Here is a 23022-nt window from a genome sequence, read left to right on the forward strand (position 1 = left end):
TTATCTTAATGTATAGTAATATGCAGAGATTTGCCATCTTTATTTACAAAACCTTGTCAATGATTGTGCCTCAGTAACTGAAATAAAGAGCTAACCTGGTATTTCTTGGGGCTAGGAACTAAGAGAATAATGATGCTGCCATCATCAGAACTTAGATTAATTAATGAAAAGCCATAGATTCCTTTTCCACTGTTCTGACCCTGAATTACTGTTTGGTCCCTGCTTCCCCTGCTACACCATCAGATCCTTCAGTCACTAGGCCCCTTGATCTCTTATTTTGTTTTCCAAATCACTTCAGCTTGGGTTGGACCCTCCATTGGAACACCGTGCTGGCAGGGCATTATGCACCCTTGGTGACGGCCTGTTTCTTTTTTCTTCTCGAGCTGCTGGATTCTATTTCAACTTATCAGCTTTTCCTGTTTCCATTTCAGACCTTCCTTACCTCCCAAAGCATCTGCTATTTGATGCTCTCTGTACCTCTTAAATGTCTTTAATCACTTTAACCATTTAACTATCTTGTCTTTAAAGGACTTTACAGGTTGTTCTATTTCCGTGTGTGTTTCTTTCCCCCCCCCCCCCCCTTTCCCTTCGTTCTGTTTCTCTTTAAATGTTGTTCATCTGTAATTTTTTTCCAGTTCTGATGACAGGTTACACCTGAAACATTAACTTGCCTGTTCTCCCCACAGATGCTGACTGACCTGCTGAATGTTCCCAGCATTTTCTGTTTTTGTTTCAGATTTGCAGTTTTTTGCTTTTTATTGAATTTGGTTTTGTTTCTTTCTGTGCCTTCAGGAGCCTTGAAAAATATCTTCTGTGAACTTAACTTGGGTCACTTTCCACCCCATATTTTCCTTCTTTTCATCTTTGCCCACCTTTCTGCCTTGTTAAGTGCTCTGAGACTTTTCTTCTTCCGTGAGGAGGGCTGTATAAATAACATGATCATTTCTGAACTTTTTGTATAACCATTTAAGAAAGATTCCACTTTGTTACCCCCCATTTATTTTGCTGGCGTGCTTAAAAATATGTGTCCACTGTCTCCTCTACATTCAGTAAACATGTCGTTAGCTCCAATAAAAATAATACGAAATTTGATCCCTAAAATGTTTGTAATGTACCACAAAACATGAATCGACTAAATCATTCCTTTAAGACGTGTTCATGGATTATATGGTGCCATTCATTGTTTGAGTGTTTTTGTTTGCATAAGTTTACTATACATGTTAATGTTTTCTTTTAGGTTGTCTTTTTTTCCTGGGTCTTGGAACTTTCTACATGTTTAGGCCGAACATATCCTTTGTGGCTCCTGTGCAGGAGAAAGTCGTATTTGGGGCATTCTTCCTGGGGGCCATACTCTGCCTGAGTTTCTCTTGGTTGTTTCATACATTCTACTGCCATTCAGAAAATGTTTCACGTGTATTCTCCAAGTAAGTAACCATTTGTAAAATGAGAATTTCGAAGTAAATTGATAATCTGGCATTGATAATTTTAATTTGCACTTTAGAACTGTACTATTGAGGGATATTTATTCTGGATGTTTTGAACCTGTTGAGGATCATTTTCCTTTGCTGAAATCAACGTTGAATTGAAAGCAGAACACTTGGCTGTGTTTGACAAAAAACATGCTTCCCCACCCCAACCAAGAAAAGAAAAAAAAATTGCTGGGCATTAAAATCCTGCCATCTTTAATCAAGCCTGGCAATATAAATTAGATGTCTATGAACAATGCTCAAACTCTATTGGTAATTGGATGTTATAGGTTCTTTCAATGCAGCTCTCCAATATTAACTTTGAAGCATTAATGTTGCCTGACTTGTAAATGCTGATTGCAGAATAAAATCCCCTTATTGGATGTGCAGGCCTGGTGAACTAAATTTTAACTAAACTTTACAAAGTTCTATTTTTTTTCCCCAACTTCACTATTAATCTAGCTGTTCTGCCTAAGTTGTGTTAAAATAGTGAGTTGAACTATAGACTTCCCCCCCCCCCCCACACCCCCAACTTCAAAAAGGATTTCATTGGCCTTTGCTGTTACTATTCTATGGCCTTTTCCACCGAAACTATGTAAACACTGAGCTTTACTGACTAGGAGCTGCAGATTTGACTCTAGTTTTGCCTGTTGCCATTATCACCTGCCCAAATGTCTCAGGATGGTGAGCTCAGACCTGCATGTTGTGTGCCATTTAAACTTTTGCTGTACAGTGTATCTTGCTTTCTTGCCTAGGTTTGTCAATTTTTTTTTGTGAAGTTGGCTGAGGTAGGACTTAACGGCATAGTGCTGCAACCTGACCCCTCACTGCCAGCATGATTTTTTTTTTATTGATTGAAAAGAGCTGACTATCCTTGTTAACTGTTTTCAGTCATTAAATGCAAATAATTGTTTAGTGAGCCATCAGAGTTTGTTTTAACTCTAAAGCCTACTTTTTTTGGTTGTGTTTCACAGTAGCTGCTTTTATCTCACAGCCAATACTCATCTTCTAGGTAATTTCTGCTAGTTGATTAGCGAAAACCAATTCTTTCTGTAGCTACCAGGAGACACAACATAATTGATCTGACAATAACTGCAGAATATTGGTGACGAATAGTAGTACAGGAAACTCTTTTTTTTATGCGGGACCGACGTGCCAGTTCATTAAAAATTCCGGATAACCGAGAGCTATAGTAAAAGATACGGAGAGCTGAGAGCTCCGTATAAAGCAACAAACCCTGTTGCTTAGCAACAGGTGCAGAACAATGGCCACAAGTTCCAAGCGTCTCTGTAGCTTAGCAACAGCAACAGCTGCAGCCACACCCGATTGCACAGCAACAGATCGAGGAAGGCAAGTAATATGAAGTAAAACTTACCTGAACCTACTCCTGAATTTTGCTGGTTAACCGAGATTTCCGGTTATTTAGGTGCCGGTAAATCGAGAGTTTCCTGTAGTAGGTTTGTTTAAAGCATAGTCAAGCTGTCCCTGCAGCTCCTATGATGGACACAACTTGCTGTTTTTAACCAGGTTTGTTTTTGCAGTGAGGTGATTGAGTACTCTGGTATGTGCTGACTTGCAATTTGAAAGCTTCACAACTAGCATACGCTCCTTATTGACAAATGTGAACGACAGCTAGAAATTTTAACGACTTTATAAAAAATAAAAAAAATCACAACGAACTGATTTACATAAACTTCGAACATAAGTCCATGTATGTTCAATCTTCAGCCAGCTAAATGCTGATTATTTTTGGTCTATCAACTTAGTCCATGTAACCAGACCCCATTGAGTAGTTGAGGCAGGGACCATTTGTATTTTGTAAGGGAAAAGTGGATAAATATCTAAAGTAGAGGAGGATATGGAGACAGACCAGAGGAGTGGATTAGTTTTTGATCATTCTAGCAAAAAGCCAGCACCGTCTCGATAGGCCGAATGGCCTCCTCCTGTGCCATAAACTCCTATGATTGATTCTATTGCACTTCTATGAACAATGAACTAAGTCTATTGATTTTTTTACATATCCCTGTGTGACCAGTTTACATTTAAAGTGGTGGAGACAGCTCGCATGGTAGGAGGATGTGTAATTTAATAACCGTCCTCAGAATGAAGAACCAGGGAACAAATTGTAAACCAGTCAAGAAGCAGTAGCTTCCATTACCTATATTTTTAGGAATTAATTTTCGGTCCTGTTCAAATTCACTCAATCCAAAAATACCTTGTGCTGTCTTTGCTGTCAATAGTTCTTAGCTGCAAAATTTTGGTAACCAGCCTTATCTGGTTTAAATACTTCTTAGGTTAGGCAACCTGATGTACAACTCACGCAGTAGCCAGGAATCTCCATATAGGAATAGGGAAACTCTATGGGTGATCTCCCCAGGGCTACTCTGACCTCCTTGGTGACTGAGGACAGATAGCATGCAACTCTACATCTTGGATACAAGAAGTGTGTGCTAAGGATGGAGGGCATACTTAAAGCCAGACAAAAGGAGATAACTCATACCCTCAAAATATAATATACTGAAAACTGGATTATTGTGTAATTTATTTTTCCATTTGACAGCTAGTAACTTTATTGGCTGAAATAAAAACAGAAAATACTGGAAATGCTCAGCAGGTCAGGCAGCATCTGTGGAGAGAGAAACCGAGTTAACATTTCAGGTCGATGAGCTTTTGTTCCACAGATGCTGCCTGACCTGAGTATTTCCAGCATTTTCTGTTTTTATTTCAGATTTCCAGCACCTGCAGTATTTTGCTTTTGTAACTTTGTTGGCTGGATGTTTTCACTTGTTTTTCAGTAACCATTAGATGCTTTGAAAAGTTAGTTAGCAACTCTTTCTTCTAATTCCAGATTGTATGCTGCAGGCTGACATTACTGATCTCCCATGTAGTTCAGCATTGTTTTAATTTGGAGAGCTCACAGAAGTTTTTTTTGATAGTGTACTGTTTTTTGTATTGGGAGGAAAGAGTAAGGAGAAAGAGAATGGGAATGGCATTAGCATCTTGTACTCAAATAGGCCTAATTGCTCCTTTTGTGAGAAATGGTGCACATCTTAGTTCTCCTACTTGCCTACATTTCAGTAGCTGTCACTGATCCACAAGGTTGCAATATGGCAAGTTGAAACATCCAGTCTGAAACTTGATTTTTTTTCCACTGTGCTAATAAAATGAGTCGGTATAACAAACCGGATGTTTTAGAAGTATTCACTACAAAATGTTGTGGTTGAATCTGGAGTTTCTTTCTTTTGGGTTGCCTGTATTAAATTTCTTTGTTTGCTGCTCATTTACATGTAAATATATCATACCTATGAGAGTTTTGCATTGCTACAATGAACTTGATGTATGTCCCTCTCTTGTTTCCTCAGATTGGACTATTCTGGTATAGCTCTTCTAATAATGGGCAGTTTTGTGCCATGGTTGTATTACTCCTTCTACTGTAACCCACAGCCATGTTTCATTTACTTGCTTGTTGTCTGTGTACTTGGCATCACGGCAATCATAGTCTCCCAGTGGGACTATTTTGCAACACCACAGTACAGAGGTGTACGAGCTGGTAAGTTAATTGAAATTTCCTTTTTATATGCGGTTTGCTGATGTACACTTGAGGGTGACCTATCTTTGTGTCTTCTGTCATATTGTCACCAGAATATTCATTGTGAGAGTGTATAAGATTTTTTGGGGGTGAGGCGAGTTAGTTTCTTTGCTTTGCCTCAAAATGCTAGACTTAAAAAAAAAAAAAAAAAGCAATTGGGTTGTTTAAAAGTTGAATTGCTTAAACAAGTTTAATGTACCAAAGTCTGTCACAATCTTTTGGACTGCCTTTGAGGTCACCCTCACTTTATCTTGTGCAGTATTCTGTAATAATGTTCTAGCATATGTTATGCTGGGTAGGGGACAGATAGGATTTAACCACACAGCTGCAACTTGTACTTCTGTGCCACACTTCACTAAAACCTGCTGGTTTGCTCATTTAAAAAAACAATTGTTAATACGCAGCACTTTATCACTAACACCTGCCCCAACTTAAGTGCAGAGCTTTAATGTAAATGAAGTTTCTCTACTGCTGCTGTCACAAGCCCCAACTTCACCAAATATTACTTCAACAAATGCTGTTTAGCTGGTTGCCTGCAGGTAGCAATGCATCTGGTAGCAAGTGTGACCAGCTGCCACTGGCAGTGTGTGTTGTCTCTTTTTTTCTGGCTACTCCGCCTAACCCACAGGCTAGGAGTAAGATTTTCACATTTCTGCTCTACACTTTCCCCATCCATCTGGAAAGGTCCGGAGGCTAGAAATTAATTATTTGATTCTTTAAAAAAAGCACGTGCAAACTTGCACATGGAATAAGAAAGAAGCTTGTATACGTGATGGTGTCTGTCAACCTTGTTCTACTTTATGCTTTATAATTTCACAATACAATGTAACTATGGTGTGGATTCCTTCTGAAGTACCATTAAAATGGAAGTATGGAACAAAGGATAATTTGTCCTATCATCTCTGCCCTTGTGAAAATGATGTGCATGAAAGAACTAAAAATAGGTGAACATTTGCAGCAAATAGTCCTTTCTGGTGAAATAGAGCTGATTTCTAATTTCAATCTATGCTTTTGACTGCTGGCTTATTCAAAGTAGTACAAAGTGTTTACAGCACAGAATTGTTGGGGATCTGTTTAGTAATTGCCGCAGGGCCTGATAATCTACATCCTAGGGTACTTAAGGAAGTGGCCCTAGAAATAGTAGATGCATTGCTGGTCATCTTCCAAAATTCTGTAGACTCTGGAACAGTTCCCATGGATTGGAGGGTAGCTAATGTAACCCCACTATTCAAAAAAGGTGGTCGAGAGAAAACGGGGAATTGTAGACCAGTAAGCCTAACATCGGTAGTGGGGAAAATGCTAGAGTCCATTATAAAAGATGTAATAGCAGAGCACTTGGAAAACAGTGACAGGATCGGACAAAGTCAACATGGATTTACAAAAGGTAAATTGTGCTTGACTAATCTACTGGAATTTTTTGAGGATGTAACTAGTAGAATAGATAAGGGAGAACCAGTGGATGTGGTGTATTTGGACTTTCAGAGGCTTTCGATAAGGTCCCACATAAGAGATTAGCGTGCAAAGTTAAAGCACCTGGGATTGGGGGTAAGGTATTGACTTGGATAGAGAACTGGTTGGCAGACAGGAAGCAAAGAGTTGGAATAAACAGGTCTTTTTCCGAGTGGCAGGCAGTGACTAGTGGGGTACCGCAGGGATCGGTGCTAGGACCCCAGCTATTCACAATATATATTAATGATCTAGACGAGGGAACTAGATGTAATATCTCCAAGTTTGCAGACGACACAAAGCTGGGTGGGCATGTGTGCTGAGAGGAGAATGCCAAGAAACTCCAATATGATTTGGGCAGATGCATGGCAGATGCAGTATAATGTGGATAAATGCGAGGTTATCCACTTTGGTGGCAAAAACAGGAAGACAGATTATTATCTGAACGGCAATAGATTGGGAGAAGGGGAAGTGCAACGAGACCTGGGTGTCCTTGTGCACCAGTCGCTGAAGGTAAGCATGCAGGTGCAATAGGCGGTTAAGAAGGCAAATGGTATGTTGGCCTTCATAGCGAGAGGATTCGAGTACAGGAGCAAGAATGTCTTGCTGCAGTTGTACAGGGCCTTGGTGAGACCACACCTTGAGTATTGTGTGCAGTTTTGGTCACCTTATCTGAGGAAGGATGTTCTTTCCATGGAGGGAGTGCAGCGAAGATTCACCAGACTGAGACCTGGGATGGCAGGAATGACTTATGAGGAGAGATTGGGTCGATTGGGCTTATATTCACTGGAGTTTAGAAGAATGAGAGAGGATCTCATTGAAACTTATAAAATTCTAACAGGACTAGATAGACTAGATGCAGGAAGGATGTTCCTGATGGCGGGGAGTTCAGAACCAGGGGTCACAGTCTAAAGATAAGGGGTAAGCCATTTAGGACAGAGATGAGGAGGAATTTCTTCAACCAGAGAGTGGTGAACCTGTGGAATTCTCTACCACAGAAGGCAGTTGAGGCCAATTCATTAAATATATTCAAGAAGGAGTTAGATATATTTCTTAAGGCTAAAGGGATATGGGGAGAAAGCAGGGACAGGGTACTGAATTTGGATGATCAGCCATGATCTCATTAAATGGCGGAACAGGCTCGAGAGGCCGACTGGCCTACTCCTGCTCCTATCTTCTAAGTTTCTATGTGGCATTGCTGCGAACATAAATTGATATTCCATTTACTGTGATGGGACGTCAAGCAAAAACTCACTGTCATGATGTTTGGAGGCTGTGCTCACCTTTTTTTGAGTTCTAAACACTTGGTAGAGTAGAGCTCTTTCTGTTCCATAAACTGACTCTTAATAAAGCATCATCAGTAGTTTTCAGATGAGCTAATTTGGACACTGGCCCAACCAAGACTTCCTTTTATATTGCAGAGCCACATCAAGTGGAAAGTGGTTCTGTAATATGTTGAGACTGCTAATGCTGTGGAGTCCAGACCATTTACATTACAAGGTGGATTCCCACTGCCAGTGGTGACGCTGCAAGTCCTGTGATTTTTTAAAAATTTGTTCGTGATGTGTGGGCGTCGCTGGCAAAGCCAGCATTTATTGCCCATCCCTAATTGCACTTGAGAAGGTGGTGGTGAGCCGCTTTCTTGAACCGCTGCAGTCCGTGTGGTGAAGGTGCTGTTAGGTAGGGAGTTTCAGGATTTTGACCCAGCGACGATGAAGGATCGGCGACATACTTCTAAGTCAGGATGATGTGTGACTTGGAGGGGAACTTGGAGGTGGTGGTGTTCCCATGCGCCTCCTGCCCTTGTCCTTCTAGGTGGAAGAGGTTGCGGGTTTGGGAGGTGCTGCCGAAGAAGCCTTGGCGAGTTGCTGCAGTGTATCTTGTAGATGGTACACACTGCAGCCACGGTACGCCGGTGGTGGAGGGAGTGAATGTTTAAGGTGGTGGATGGGGTGCCAATCAAGCGGGCTGCTTTGTCCTGGATGGTGTTGAACTTCTTGAGTGTTGTTGGAGCTGCACTCATCCAGGCAAGCAGAGAGTATCCCATCACACTCCTTACTTGTGCCTTGTAGATGGTGGAAAGGCTTTGGGGAGTCGGGAGGTGAGACACTCGCCGCAGAATACCTAGCCTCTGACCTGCTCTTGTTGCCACAGTATTTATGTGGCTGGTCCAGTTAAGTTTCTGGTCAATGGTGACCCCCAGGATGTTGATGGTGGGGGATTCGGCGATGGTAATGCTGTTGACTGTCAAGGGGAGGTGGTTAGACACCTGCTTGTTGGAGATAGTCGTTGCCTGGCACTTCTGTGGCGTGAATGTTACCTGCCACTTATCAGCCCAAGCCTGAACATTGTCCAGGTCTTGTTGCATGCGAGCATGGACTGCTTCATTATCTGAGGAGTTGTGAATGGCACTGAACACTGCAATCATCAGCGAACATCCCCATTTCTGACCTTATGTTGGAGGGAAGCAACCATCTTCTTTTGTGCTAGATATGACTCCAGCCAGTGGAGCCTTTTCCCCCCGATTCCCATTGACTTCAGTTTTACTAGGGCTCCTTCATGCCACACTCGGTCAAATGCTGCCTTGATGTCAAGATCAGTCAATCTCACCTCTGGAATTCAGCTCCTTTGTCCATGTTTGGACCAAGTCTGTAATGAGGTCGGGAGCCGAGTAGTCTTGGCAGAACCCAAACTGGGCATCAGTGAGCAGGTTTTTGGTGAGTAAGTGCCGCTTGATAGCACTGTTGATGACACCTTCCATCACTTTGCTGATGATTGAGAGTAGACTGATGGGGTGGTAATTGGCCGGGTTGGATTTGTCCTGCTTTTTGTGGACAGGACATACCTGGGCAGTTTTCCACATTGTCCGATAGATGTCAGTGTTGTAGCTGTACTGGATCAGCTTGGCTAGAGGCTAGTTCTGGAGCACAAGTCTTCAGCACGATAGTCGGGATGCTGTCGGGGCCCATAGCCTTTGCTGTATCCAATGCGCTCAGCCGTTTCTTGATATCACGTGGAGTGAATCGAATTGGCTGAAGACTGGCTTCTGTGATGGAGGGGACCTCAAGAGTAGGCCAATATGGATCATCCACTTGGCACTTCTGGCTGAAGATGGTTGAAAACGCTTCAGCCTTGTCTTTTGCACTCATGTGCTGCGCTCCACCATCATTGAGGATGGGGATATTCATGGAGCCTCCTCCTCCCATTAGTTGTTTAATGGTCCACCACCATTCACGACTGGATGTGGCAGGACTGCAGAGCTTTGATCTGATCTGTTGATTGTGGGATCACTTAGCCCTGTCTGTAGCATGCTGCTTCTGCTTTTTAACATGCATGTAGTCCTGTGTTGCAGCTTCCCCAGGTTGGCAGCTCATTTTAGGTACGCCTGGTGCTACTCCTGGCATGCTCTTCTGCACTCCTTATTGAACCAGGGTTGGTCCCCTGGCTTGGTGGTAGAGTGAGGGATATGCCGGGCCATGAGGTTACAGATTGTGGTGGAATACAATTCTGCTGCTGCCCCACAGGGCCTCATGGATGCCCAGTTTTGAGCTGCGAGATCTGTTCTGATTTTATCCCATTTAGCATGGTGGTAGTGCCACACAACACGATGGAGTGTGTCCTCATTGTGAAGACGGGACTTTGTCTCCACAATGACTCTGCGGTGGTCACCGCTACCAATACTGTCATGGATAGATGCATCTGCGACAGGTAGATTGGTGAGGATGAGGTCAAGTAGGTTTTCCCCTCGTGTTGGTGTTCTCACCACCTGTCGCAGTCCCAGACTGGCAATTATGTCCTTCAGGCCAGCTCGGTCAGTAGTGGTGCTACCGAACCACTCTTGATGATGGACATTGAAGTCCCCCACCCAGAGTACATTCTGCGCTCTTGCTACTCTGTGCTTCTTCCAAGTGGTGTTCAACATGGAGGAGTACTTATTCATCAGCTGAGGGAGGGCGGTCAGTAATCAGCAGGAGGTTTCCTTGCCCATGCTTGACGTGAAGCCATGAGACTTCCTGGAGTCCATGTTGAGGACTCCCAGGGCCATTCCTTCCCGACTGTATACCACTGTGCCAGAGGAGTTGGCTGAAAGTATTTCATTGGTATGATTCTGTGAGTATGACTATGTCAAGCTTGACTAACCTCTGGGACAGCTCTCCCAATTTTGGCACAAGTCCTCAGATGTTGGTGAGGAGGACGTTGCAGGGTTAACTGGGCTGGGTGTGCCGTTGACGTGTCCGGGTGGTCCGTCCGGACATGACCTAATTCTTATTATGTTTCGTAGCGGTTTGTTACAACTGAGTGGCTTGCTAGGCCATTTCAGAGGGCAGTTAAGAGTCAACCACAATGTGGTAAGGATATTAGTGAACCAGATGGACTTTTACAACAATCTGATAGTTTCATGGTTACCTATCCTATTTTATTCCAGATTTATTTAATTAACTGAATTTAAATTCCCCAGCTGGCGTGGTTGGAATTGAACTCGTGTCTCTGGATCATTAGTCCAGGCCTCTGGATTACTAGCCCAGTGACATTTCCATTACACTACGGCTACTGTGTGCTTTTTAATATATATTTATGATGACTACTTTATAGTCACCAGATGGATGGGGGAAGGTCTCTCTATTACCAAAGTGAAAACCTCATTGCTAGCCTGTATGGGTAGGCTAAAATGACATGCACACTGAATGATGCCTGTTTACACTCTCCACCAGATGTGCTGCTATCTGTAGAGGACCAGCTAAACACTACCTTTTGAGGTAGTGTTCCACGCCTAGTGTATCTAGGTCAAAACGGGTTTGTAAAAGGAAGATCGTGTTTGACTAATCTAATTGAATTTTTTGATGAAGTAACAGAGAGGATTGATGAAGGGAATGCAATGGATGTTGTCTACAATAATTTTCGGAAGGCGTTTGACAAAGTACCACATAGAAGGCTGGTTAACAAAATTGAGGCTCATGGAATAGGTGGGTCAGTGGCAGCTTGGATAAGGAATTGGCTTAAGGACAGAAAACAGCGAGTTGTGGTAAATGGCCAGTTTTTCAGACTGGAGGATGGTAGACCGTAGTGTTTCCCAAGGGTCAGTGCTGGGGCCACTGCTTTTTTTGATGTATATAAATTACTTGGATATTGGAATACAGAGTAGAATTTCTAAATTTGCCGATGACACCAAACTTAGGGGTGTGGCAAACAGTGATGATGATATCAATCGACTGCAACAAGACATAGAAAGGCTAGCAGAATGGGCAGACAGTGGCAGATGGAATTGAATACAGAGAAGTGTGAGGTGATGCATTTTGGCAGAAGGAGCAGGGAGAGGCAATATACACTTAATGGCACAGTTTTAAAGCGTGTGCAGGGACAGAGGGACTTGGGAGTTAATGTGCATAGGTCCCTGAAGGTGGCAGGACATATTGAGAGAGTGGTTAACAAAGCATATGGGATTTTGGGCTTCATAAATAGAGGTATTGAGTACAAAAGTAGAGAAGTTATGCTGAACCTTATATAAAGTGCTGGTTAGGCCACAACTGGAGTATTGCATCCAGTTCTGGTCACCACACTTTAGGAAGGATGTGAAAGCTCTCGAGAGGCTGCAGAGGGGATTTACCAGAATGGTTCCGGGGATGGGGGATCTTGGCTACAAGGACAGTTTGGAGAAGCTGGATTTGTTTTCATTAGAGTAAAGGAGGTTGAGGGGTGATTTGATAGAGGTGTACATGATTATGACGGGTTTGGATAGGCTAGACGGGGAAGGGCTGTTCTCACTAGTTGATGGTACAAGGACTAGGGGACACAGATTTAAGGTTTTGGGCAAGAGATACAAGGGGGGATGTGAGGAAAAACTTTTTTACACAGCGAGTCGTGATGACCTGGAATTTGCTGCCGACGGAAGTGGAGACACTCAATGTTTTCAAGGGGAGATTGGACAGGCACTTGTGGGAAATAAACTTGCAGGGCTACGGGGATAGAGCGGGGGAATGGAACTGACTGGATTGCTCTACAGAGAGCTGGCACGGACTCGATGGGCCGAATGGCCTCCTTCTGTGCCGTTGTGACTCTATAAACATTTGATCCTCTAGGTCTCTATAAGCCATAATCCAATTCTAAATTTATCAGACCAGCTACTTTGTAATGGACTTAAATCTATAAAGCATAAGTTATGTTTGATCCGCTTAAATTCTGTAATATCTAGGAAGGATTTTGTTTGCAGTGGCTTCCCTCAAATTGGCAAAGGTAGCCTGGAGGACGAGTTCATGGAATGCATTCGGGACAGTGTCCAAGAACAGTACATCATGAAACCAGCCAGGGAACAGGCTATTTTAGATCTCTATTGTGTAATGAGAAAGGGTTAATTAGCAATCTCATAGTAAAGGATCCTCTGGGGCAGGGTGATCATAATATGATAGAATTTCACATTAAGTTTGAGAATGACTTGTCTAAGTCCGAAACTAGAATCTTAAACTTAAATAAATACATAGTTAGGAGGGGCGAGTTGGCTAAGGTAGATTGGAAAAATAGATTAAAAGGTATGGCGGTAGATAAGCAGTGGCTGGCATTTAACGAAATATTTCATAATTCTCAATAAAAATACATTCCATTGAGAAACAAAAACTCCACGGGAAAAGTGATCCAACCATGGCTAACTAAAGAAGTTAAGGATAGCATTAGATTGGAAAAAGCAGCTTATAATGTTGCAAAGAATAGTAGTCAGCTTGAGGATTGGGAGAGTTTCAGAAACCAGCAAAGGATGACCAAATAAATTGATAAAAAGGGAAAAAAATAGAATGAGAGAAAACTGGCAAGAAATATAAAAGCAGATTGTAAGAGCTTCTACAAGTATGTAAAAAGGAAGAAAATAGCAAAAGTAAACATTGGTCCCTTAGAGGCTGAGACAGGAGAAATTATGGGGAATAAGGAAATGGCGGAGATGTTAAACAGATATTTTGTATCTCTTCACAGTAGAAGATGCAAAAGGGGGAACCAAGGGTCGAATGAGGGTGAGGAACTTAAATGTAATTAATATAAGTAGAGAAAAAGTACCAGAGAAACTAATGGGACTAAAAGCCAACAAATCCCGTGGACCTGCCGGCCTACATCCAAGCGTTCTAAAAAAGGTGGCTGAAGAGATAGTGGATGCATTGGTTTTGATCTTCCAAAATTCCCTAGATTCTAGAATGGTCCCAGCGGATTGGAAGGTTGCAAATGTTACACCGCTATTCAAGAAAGGAGGGAGAGAGAAAACCGGGAACTACAGGCTAGTTAGCCTGATCTCAGTTGTCGGGGGAAATGCTTAAATCCATTGTTAAGGAAGTGGTATCAGGGCACTTAGAAAATCATAACATGATTAGGCAGAGTCAACATGGTTTTATGAAAGGGAAATAGTGTTTGACAAATTTATTAAGAGCTTTTGAGATTGTAACTAGCAGGGTAGATAAAGGGGAACCAGTGGATGTAATATATTTGGATTTCCAAAAGGCATTCGATAAGGTGCTACATAAAAGGTTATTACACAACATAAGGGCTCATGGGGTTGGGGGTAATATAGTAGCATGGATAGAGGATTGGTTAACGGACAGAAAACGGAGAGTAAGGATAAATGGATCTTTTTCAGGTTGGCAGGCTGTAACTAGTGGGGTGCCGCAAGGATCAGTGTTGTGGCCTCAGCTATCTACAATCTATATCAATGACCCAGATGAAGGGACCGAGTGTAATGTATCCAAGTTTGCTGACGATACAAAGCTAGGTGGGACAGTAAGCTGTGAGGAGAACACAGAGTCTACAAAGGGATATAGATAGACTAAGTGAGTGGGAAGCAAGGTGGCAGATGGAGTATAATGTAGGGAAATGTGAGGTTATTCACTTTGGTAGGAAGAATAGAAAAACAGAATATTTTTTAAATGGTGAGAAACTTTTAAATGTTGATGTTCAGAGAGATTTGGGTGTCCTCGTGCAAGAAACACAGAAAGCTAGCATGCAGGTACGGCAAGCAATAAGGAAGGCAAATGGTTTGTTGGCCTTTATTGCAAGGGGGTTGGAGTATAAGAGTAAGGAAGTCTTGCTACAATTGTACAGGGCCTTGGTGAGACCACACCTGGAGTACTGTGCACAGTTTTGGTCTCCTCATCTAAGGAAGGGTATACTTGCCTTGGAGGCGGTGCAATGAAGGTTCACTAGATTGATTCCTGGGATGAGAGGGCTGTCCCATGATGAGAAATTGTGTAGAATGGGCCTGTACTCTCTGGAGTTTAGAAGAATGAGAGGTGATCTCATTGAAACATAAATTCTGAAGGGGATTGACAGGGTTAGATGCTGAGAGGTTGTTTCCCCTGGCTGGAGTGTCTAGAACTAGGGGACATAGTCTCAGGATAAGGGGTAGGCCATTTAAGACTGAGATGAAGAGGAATTTCTTCACTGAGGGTTGTAAATCTTTAGAATTTTCTGTGAATGCTGAGTCTTTGAGTATATTCAAGATTGCGATAGATAGATTTTTGGACTCTAGGGGAATCAAGGGATATGGAGATCGGGCGGGAAAGTGGAGTTGAGGTCGATGATCAGCCCTGATCTTATTGAATGGCGGAGCAGGCTCAAGGGGCCATATGGCCTACTCCTGCTCCTATTTCTTATGTTCTTCTGTTCCCTGGTTTCTGATTAGAATTCAAGTCATTTAGCATTGTAGCTATTGAGCCCCAGTATGAATACTGATCCTACTTTAAGTGATCTATCTAACCAGCAGAGTACATTAATCCTGTTTGTTGACAGGTGATCACCAGATTGCTATCTGAAAATTTCAGTAGTGTAGACATTTGAGATCCCTGACCTAATCCTGGTTTAACTGTATTAAAGTAAATATATGGTGTTGGCATCCAGTGGTAGAATTCAGATACTGCAGAATTATAACCCAGTACAAATTTCCACTTATAGGAACAGGAGTAGGCAATTCAGCCCCTCAAGCTGTTCCACCATTCAATGCGATCATGGCTGATCAGTATCTTAACTCCATATCCTTTAATACCCTTGGCTAGCAAAAATCTGTCGATCTCTGGATTTAATTTAATTGAGCTAGCATCTACTGCTTTTTGTGGGAGAGTTCCACACTTCAACCACTTTTTGCATGAAGAAGTGTTTCCTGACTTCTCCTGAATGGCCTAGCTTTGATTTCAAGGTTCTGCTCCCTTGTCCCAGACTCTCCCACCAGTGGAAAAGGATTCTCTCTCTCTCCTATCCATTCCTTTTAAAGTCGTAAAAACCTCAATCAAATCACTCCTTAACCTTCGATATTCCAGGGAATGCTAGTTTATGTAATTTAGTCCTTGGATCCCTGGTAACATTCTGGTGAATCTGTGCCTGCACTCCTTCCAAGACCAATATGTCCTCAGAAGATGTGGTGGCCAGAACTGTACACAGTACTCCAGATTTGGTCTAACCAGGGCTTTGCATAGCTGTAGCAAAACTTCCTCCCCTTTATATTCTGACCCTTTAATTATAAAGGCTAACATTCCATTCGCCTTTTTGATGATTTTTTGTACCCAACTACTACATTTTAGTGATCTGTGTACATGGACCCCTAAATCTCTTTTTGGACCTCCACTGTTCTAGCTTTTCACCATTTAAATAATACTCGGATCTCTTTTTTTGGTCCAAAATGGATGACCTCACTCTTATCTGCATTGAAATCCATCTGCCACAATTTCGCCCACTCACTTAATCTGTCAGTGTCTCTTTGTAATTTTATGCTCCCGTCTACACTAATTACTATACCTCCAAACTTTGTGTCATCGGAAAACTTGAATATATGGCTTTCTTGTGTTATCTGTTATTAATAAATATAGTGAATAGCTGGGGCCCAAACACAGATCCTTGTGGGACACCAGTAATCACTTCCTTCCAATTGAAGTACATACCCATAATCCCTACTGTCTTCTAGCACCTAACTAACCTCCTAGCAAGCTCAACAATTTCCCTTCAATTCCATGAGCTATCGATGGGGATATTGTCAGAACAACAAGCTTGAGTTCAAATTGATTTAACTGCCATATTTTAAAAATTATTTCCTTAATCAGCATGTTTCAGTTCTTGTTTCAACTAACTTTTGCCCATAGACTGATCAGTTTTGTGCATTGTTGTCATGAAAAATTCATAAGATCATAACTTGCATTCAGTGTAGATGTGAATAAGCTATGTAAATAAAAGAAAGTACTCTGAATTGGAAGCAAGAGATTAATTCTGAGGTCATCTGTCTCTATTTAGGACACTTTGAGGTAAAGGCAGCAGGATTCACCTGTAAGAACAAACAAGGGTTGACCCTTTGAACAATCTGGGATGGTGCCTGGCATATACTGGAAATTGCCCTCTGGGAAGCCCAAATGTCCTTCCAAAACTGGGATTTGAGCCCTGGTTTCGTACCTTAGCATTGTCGCTGCTGTGCCCCCAGCATGTTTTCTATAATAATTCATGTTGCGATACTACTGCTTTGTTAAATACACATGAATACACTAATTTAAATTAAATAACATTCCTGGAATAGTTGCCAGGCATCTGATATTGGTAGTGCTCAACACTTGAGTAAATAACGTGAAGTGAGTGGTTTTACAATAAAGCTGTTCTAGCTTGACATTTTTGCATTTAGACTACCTCATTGTATGTCTTATATAGGATTACAGAAACAGGCCAGTCGGCCCAACCAGTCCATGCCGGCGTTTATGCTCCACTCGAGCCTCCTCCCGTCTTTCCTCATCTAAATCTATCAGCATAACCCTCTATTCCCTTCTCCCTCATATGCTTGTCTAGCCTCCCCTTAAATTCATCTATACTATTCGCTTCACCCACTTCCTGTGGTTGCGAGTTCCACATTCTCACCACTCTTTGGGTAAAGAAGTTTCTTCTGAATTCCTTATTGGATTTCTTGGTGACTATCTTATATTGATGGCCTCTAGTTATGCTCTTCCCCACAAGTGGAAACGTTCTCTCTCTATCCACTCTTTCATAATTTTAAAGACCTCTATTAGGTCACCCCTCAGCCTTTTTTTCCAAGAGAAAAGTGACCCAGACTGTTTATCCTTTCCTGATATGTATACCCTCGCATTTCTGGTATCATCCTTGTAAATCTTCTCTGCACCCTCTCCAGTGCCTCTATATCCTTTTTATAATATGGCGACCAGAACTGCACGCAGTACTCTTAAGTGTGGTCTAACCAAAGTTCGATACAGGTTTAGCGTAACTTCCCTACTTTTCAATTCTATCCCTCTAGAAATAAACACTAGTGCTTGGTTTGCTTTTTTATGGCCTTGCTAACCTGTGGTGCAACTTTTAGTGATTTGTGTATTTGCACTCCTAGATCCCTTTGTTCCTCTACCCCACCTAGACTCGCACCCTCCAAGCGATGTGGTGTGGAGATGCCGGTGTTGGACTGGGGTGGACAAATGTAAGAAATCACACAACACCAGGTTATAGTCCAACAGCTTTATTTGAAATCACAAGCTTTCGGAGCGCTGCTCCTTCGTCAGGTGAAGTGGAGAGATGCATAAAAACATTAGTCAGAGAATAATGTCAGATGTTTACAGGTAATCTTTCTAACTGCCATTTATCACACCTCGGCAGAGAGATAATCACAGCAATCAAAGGTGTAAATGGTGTCCAAACAAGTCAGTCAGGAAAACATTACGTCAAAGAACAATGAGGTGGGGTCACAAGGGGTCAAATGTTGCAGATGCTGGGGTCTGTATGGAAAAACAAAAAAACAGACAAAAAACATTTTTTTTGCTGGAAATCACAGCAGGCCCGGCCGCATCTGTGTGGAGAGAACAAGCCAACGACGACTCGAGTCTGGATGACCCTACGTCATCATGTAACCCCACCTAACGTAGGGTCATCCAGACTCGAGTCGTCATTGGCTTGTTCTCTCCACACAGATGCGGCTGGACCTGCTGTGATTTCCAGCAAAAAAAATGTTTTTTGTCTTTTTTTGTTTTCCATACAGACCCCAGCATCTGCAACATTTGACCCCTTGTGACCCCACCTCATTGTTCTTTGATGTAATGTTTTCCTGACTGACCTGTTTGGACACCATTTACACCTTTGATTGCTGTGATTATCTCTCTGCCGAGGTGTGATAAATGGCAGTTAGAAAGATTACCTGTAAACATCTGACATTATTCTCTGACTATATAAGCTGTGTTTTTATGCATCTCTCCACTTCACCTGACGAAGGAGCAGCGCTCCGAAAGCTTGTGATTTCAAATAAAGCTGTTGGACTATAACCTGGTGTTGTGTGATTTCTTACATTTGTCCAAGTGATGTGATCTCCCTATTCTTCCTACCAAAATGTAATACCTCACATTTATCTGTGTTGAACTTCATTTGCCAATTATTTGTGTTTACCTCTAGGAGTATTTGTAGGATTGGGACTGAGTGGAGTTGTGCCTACCCTGCACTTTATGATAGCTGAAGGATTTTTCAGGGCTGCTACAATTGGACAGATTGGCTGGTTGTTCTTAATGGCAGCATTGTATATCACAGGAGCTGCCTTATATGCTGCCCGTATCCCTGAGCGTTTCTTCCCTGGAAAGTGTGACATTTGGGTGAGTAATTAGTGAATACTCTTCTTAGCCTTTTGTTCCATTTGTGACTTTATAAATCTTTGGGATACTGGAGAATTTTCTGCTGAAAAGTAATGGGTAGGCATTGTACAGAAAGAGAATTATCTAATTCTAGAAGACATTTTTAAGCTGTTCAACACTTTTTTGCTGAAGTTCTAAGCAATCAAATCTGAATTTCCCCCTGCTTCGTTTGATATTTTCTTTAAATAGCTCCTCTTTCCTCTTTTCACGATGACCTGAAGCTCTGGAGAGCTCTGTGCATCAATCACAATTTATGATATCACTGGAGAGACAAAATAGATGTTTCTGACCTTTCAGTTTTATCATTGAAAACACAGGAAAAAAAGGTTGATTTGTTACTGTGTGGATATAGCAGTAACTATAGATATCACACTTTTTATAACTTTTAGGTTTATGTAAAAATTCAGATAGATGACCTCTCAAGATGTTCAGAAACTAGCTTACAGTAGAAAAGCTGCAGATTTAAAATTAGTGCACTGCTTGATCGGATATAGACATTGATACTTAGTTTATGTTCTTGGATTTTAACTGTCGATCCTGCTTTTGTTTCTACAGTTCCATTCTCATCAGCTGTTCCATGTTCTGGTTGTGGCTGGTGCATTTGTCCACTTACATGGAGTCTCAAACCTTCAGGAGATTCGTCATGGTGTTGGTGGTGGATGCACAGATAATGACTTGCTATGAAACTGATCTCCAATTAGGTGTGCGGTGGAACTTTGATCAATGTTACTGGAATTTGTGATAGAATAACTGAAAGACCTGTTCTGATCAAAATTCTTACCACAGTTGTAATTTGGGTGAATCAGTCCAATATTGCGTGTTTCACGACTAGTGATCAGTTTTCTCACCTGTTTTGGATGATGCTGTAATATCCAACTACGTCTAGAAACCAATGGTAACCAGATGAACACGAACCAACTGGAAGGGTGAATAACTAGTTTGAGCTTCATCGGGAATACAGGACTACGGCTGCATCACAACGATGTTTTCCACGGTGATCATGGGTGTTCAAAGGAAGCAACTCTTATAGTAGAGAAGAACAAAGCCACTATGTTGCGATGTCAGCAAATGAAGGGTTACCAATGCAATCGTTCAACTAGTCGTAAAATCCCAATTAAAATATGTAAATTATAAATTATAAGCTGGTATGTAATTTACATAATTGCTGAATCTGAAGCAAAGTTCTGCTTTTACTGAATACCATATTTATTTCTATGAAAAGATATAAAGTGGAAGAATAATTTGAAGGAGTTAATACTTCTGAGCAGGGTCTGGCTGCTTATAACAAAAAAAAATTCTTGTAAATAAGATTTCTAACTTTCAGTTAATTAGAAAATTTATATTATAAAAGACTTTTGTACAGAAAGCATTCGCAAGAGTACCACACACTGTTAACTTACATTGCACAAATATTGGTAGACATCACTTCAGGTAGTAGAAAGATGCTAGTATAAGAAGCAATGCAAAAAAGCCTTCCTTGTGATGGCTTGCCCACTAAGTGTGCTGTGAGGCCTGGTAATTTTATTTTCTATCCTGCCGTATGCTATGTTAATAGATAGCAGTGACCGGTGAAATCGACTTGAAGCAGGTGTGCGCAAATTTCTATTGATTGTGCTCCCACTTCAACTTGTAAGGAATCACGTGCATATATATGTATACATATGTTCTATATACATATTCATGCATATATAAGAGCAATTTTATTTTGACTGTTGTGATGTTCTGTGCATGGGATGGGGGGGTTGGGTCTTGTCACTACATTTGTTGGTTAGTTTGTAAATGGTTGGTGTAACGTGATGTAACTGGACTGATGCAGTTTGCTTTCAGGTTCAGTTAGAATTGGAAATCATCAGCTTTAAAACATGTTTTCAGTTTATTTTGTTACTGTGTGGATGTTCCAGCAAATCTAAAATAAATAAATAGGCAGGCCTGTTTATAGTTTCCTTTATTGTTGGAGGACTATGGTGCAAAATTGCTTCTTTCCTACTTTCTGACCAGAGCACCTTAAAACAGTAGTGAGGATAAGCACCAAGGTTTCCACTTAAGATGTATGTTTTGAACAAATCTGAAATTCTTTGAATCTGCCCACTTTAAACCATTTAACTCATTCACTACACGCTCCTATTTTGAATTCAGTTACTACAGCTTATGTTAGCTGCACAGCTGTAATAATGGCAATTACAATTTTTATGGTTGGAAGTTTTCAGTGGAAATGGTGGGAAAAATGTTTATTCAGATAAAGGACAGTTGAGTTACTCAGTATTGTAAGGTGATTAGTGCTTGTTTTGGCACTGGATTACCATGGGTAATCTTCTACTTCCCTTCCCCCGTCTCTTCCACCTCTTCCCAAATTATTGAAGTTACCCTGGTGTTTGGCTTAGTTCAAACTGGACTGCTTAGTAGAGTGCTTACCATGGTGGAGGAGGCAAGAGAAAGAACGATGACTATCCTCATTCAACAAACATAGTTTCTGTCTGCTGACCATGAGGTAATGTTGACTGCAGTTATGAAAAAGCCTGCAATACTGACTAAAGGGTTGAATTATGGGTAAAAGGGGAGAAAGAAAAGAGCAACAGAAAAAAAGAGAAGTGAAGTCTTCGCTCAGTAGCTCCAACAATATGAAGTACCCTCAACCTGGAGGTACTCTTGTCCAACTTGCATCTTCTAAAGGCATTCAGGTTCATAAAATTAAAATAAAAGGCTATAGTGGTTACAGCATTTAATATTACTTGATCTTTTTGTTTCCTTCCCCCTCCCCTCCAAAAAAAAAAGACACCAGTGTATCATCCTGTCATGCAGCTAGAATGAATACTAGTGAAAGTATCAAACTTGGAATGTAGTCTTTAAACCATTACCCTACAGGTAGAAAAAAGTTGATGTCAGGTTTTTGGCAAGAGCAGATCTGACATGAATCTGAGCATTAAATGCGATGGATCAATTGCTTATATTGCACATAATTGCTTTGAAATGAGTTATTCTGAGATATCCAGAGATGCGCAAAAATGTTCACAATCTCCAAGATTCACTCGCATGTGCACCAAAAAATTGTACCTTTGCCCCCTGTGAATTACCTGAGAATAGGTAGATTTGAAATAGTCAGATACTAGACTTTTGGTGTGCTGGAATGTTGTCATGCCACATACATGAGCAGATCTGAATGATTGGAATCATACTAGATCCTAATTTTTCTTTTGGTCAAACACTACTTTAAAAAAAATACATGCGCGCGCACGCACACGCGGTCTGGAAACAAATTAACTGTCCAAGATGAGAAACCTTGTTTAAAAATAAAAAAAATAATCTACTGTACTTGGTTTTCTTGTATTACATGCACAGCACTTGCTGCTTAGCTCGGCTAAGATGTCCCAAGAGTTTGCCCTATGCCTTATTAGGATCAGTGTTTTGCTTGCTGTGAGGAGTGTTTTATAGTCCATAATATTTCATTTTCAAATAAAAGGAGGCCTTGTTTATTTTATTTTTCATTGCTTTAGTTTTGAGTGTCTCTAGATTAAGTATATATTGGCTGAGGGTGCATAATTGGATTTTTACTTGATGTAACATTTAATTCAACTAATAAAAATAATAATTATAATTTTTTGGTCTGGTTTTGCAGCATCGATTTGACTTGATAGGAACGAGAGTAGGCCATTCAGCCCCTCGAGCTTGTTCCGCCATTCAATGAGATCATGGCTAATCTGCGACCTAACTCCATATACCCACCTTTGACCCATATCCCTTAATACCTTTTGATTAACAAAAAGCTATCAATCTCAGATTTAAAATTAACAATTGATCTAGCATCAATTGCTGTTTGTGGAAGAGTTCTTCAAACTTCTACCATTTTTTGTGTGTAGAAGTGTTTCCTAATTTCACTCCTGAAAGGTCTGGCTCTAATTTTTAGACTATT

General features: G+C 41.3%; 1 protein-coding gene across 2 annotated transcripts in view; it reads left to right on the forward strand.

Moving 5' to 3' along the window:
* The window catches only part of LOC147106115 (adiponectin receptor protein 2-like), a 106504-nt gene extending 83797 nt beyond the window's left edge, over nt 1-22707 (forward strand). For both annotated transcript variants that reach the window (XM_086008896.1, XM_086008897.1), the window contains exons 5-8: nt 1238-1424; nt 4829-5016; nt 18883-19076; nt 19671-22707. In XM_086008896.1, the coding sequence (XP_085865022.1) occupies nt 1238-1424; nt 4829-5016; nt 18883-19076; nt 19671-19799 (698 nt within the window). In that variant the 3' untranslated portion in view covers nt 19800-22707. The remainder of the gene's footprint in view (nt 1-1237; nt 1425-4828; nt 5017-18882; nt 19077-19670) is intronic.
* The last annotated feature ends 315 nt before the right edge of the window (nt 22708-23022 follow it).

The sequence above is a fragment of the Somniosus microcephalus genome, chromosome 16 (genome assembly GCF_052327205.1).
Source record: "Somniosus microcephalus isolate GS21.2 chromosome 16, FLI_Smic_1.0, whole genome shotgun sequence".
Taxonomy (NCBI): domain Eukaryota; kingdom Metazoa; phylum Chordata; class Chondrichthyes; order Squaliformes; family Somniosidae; genus Somniosus; species Somniosus microcephalus.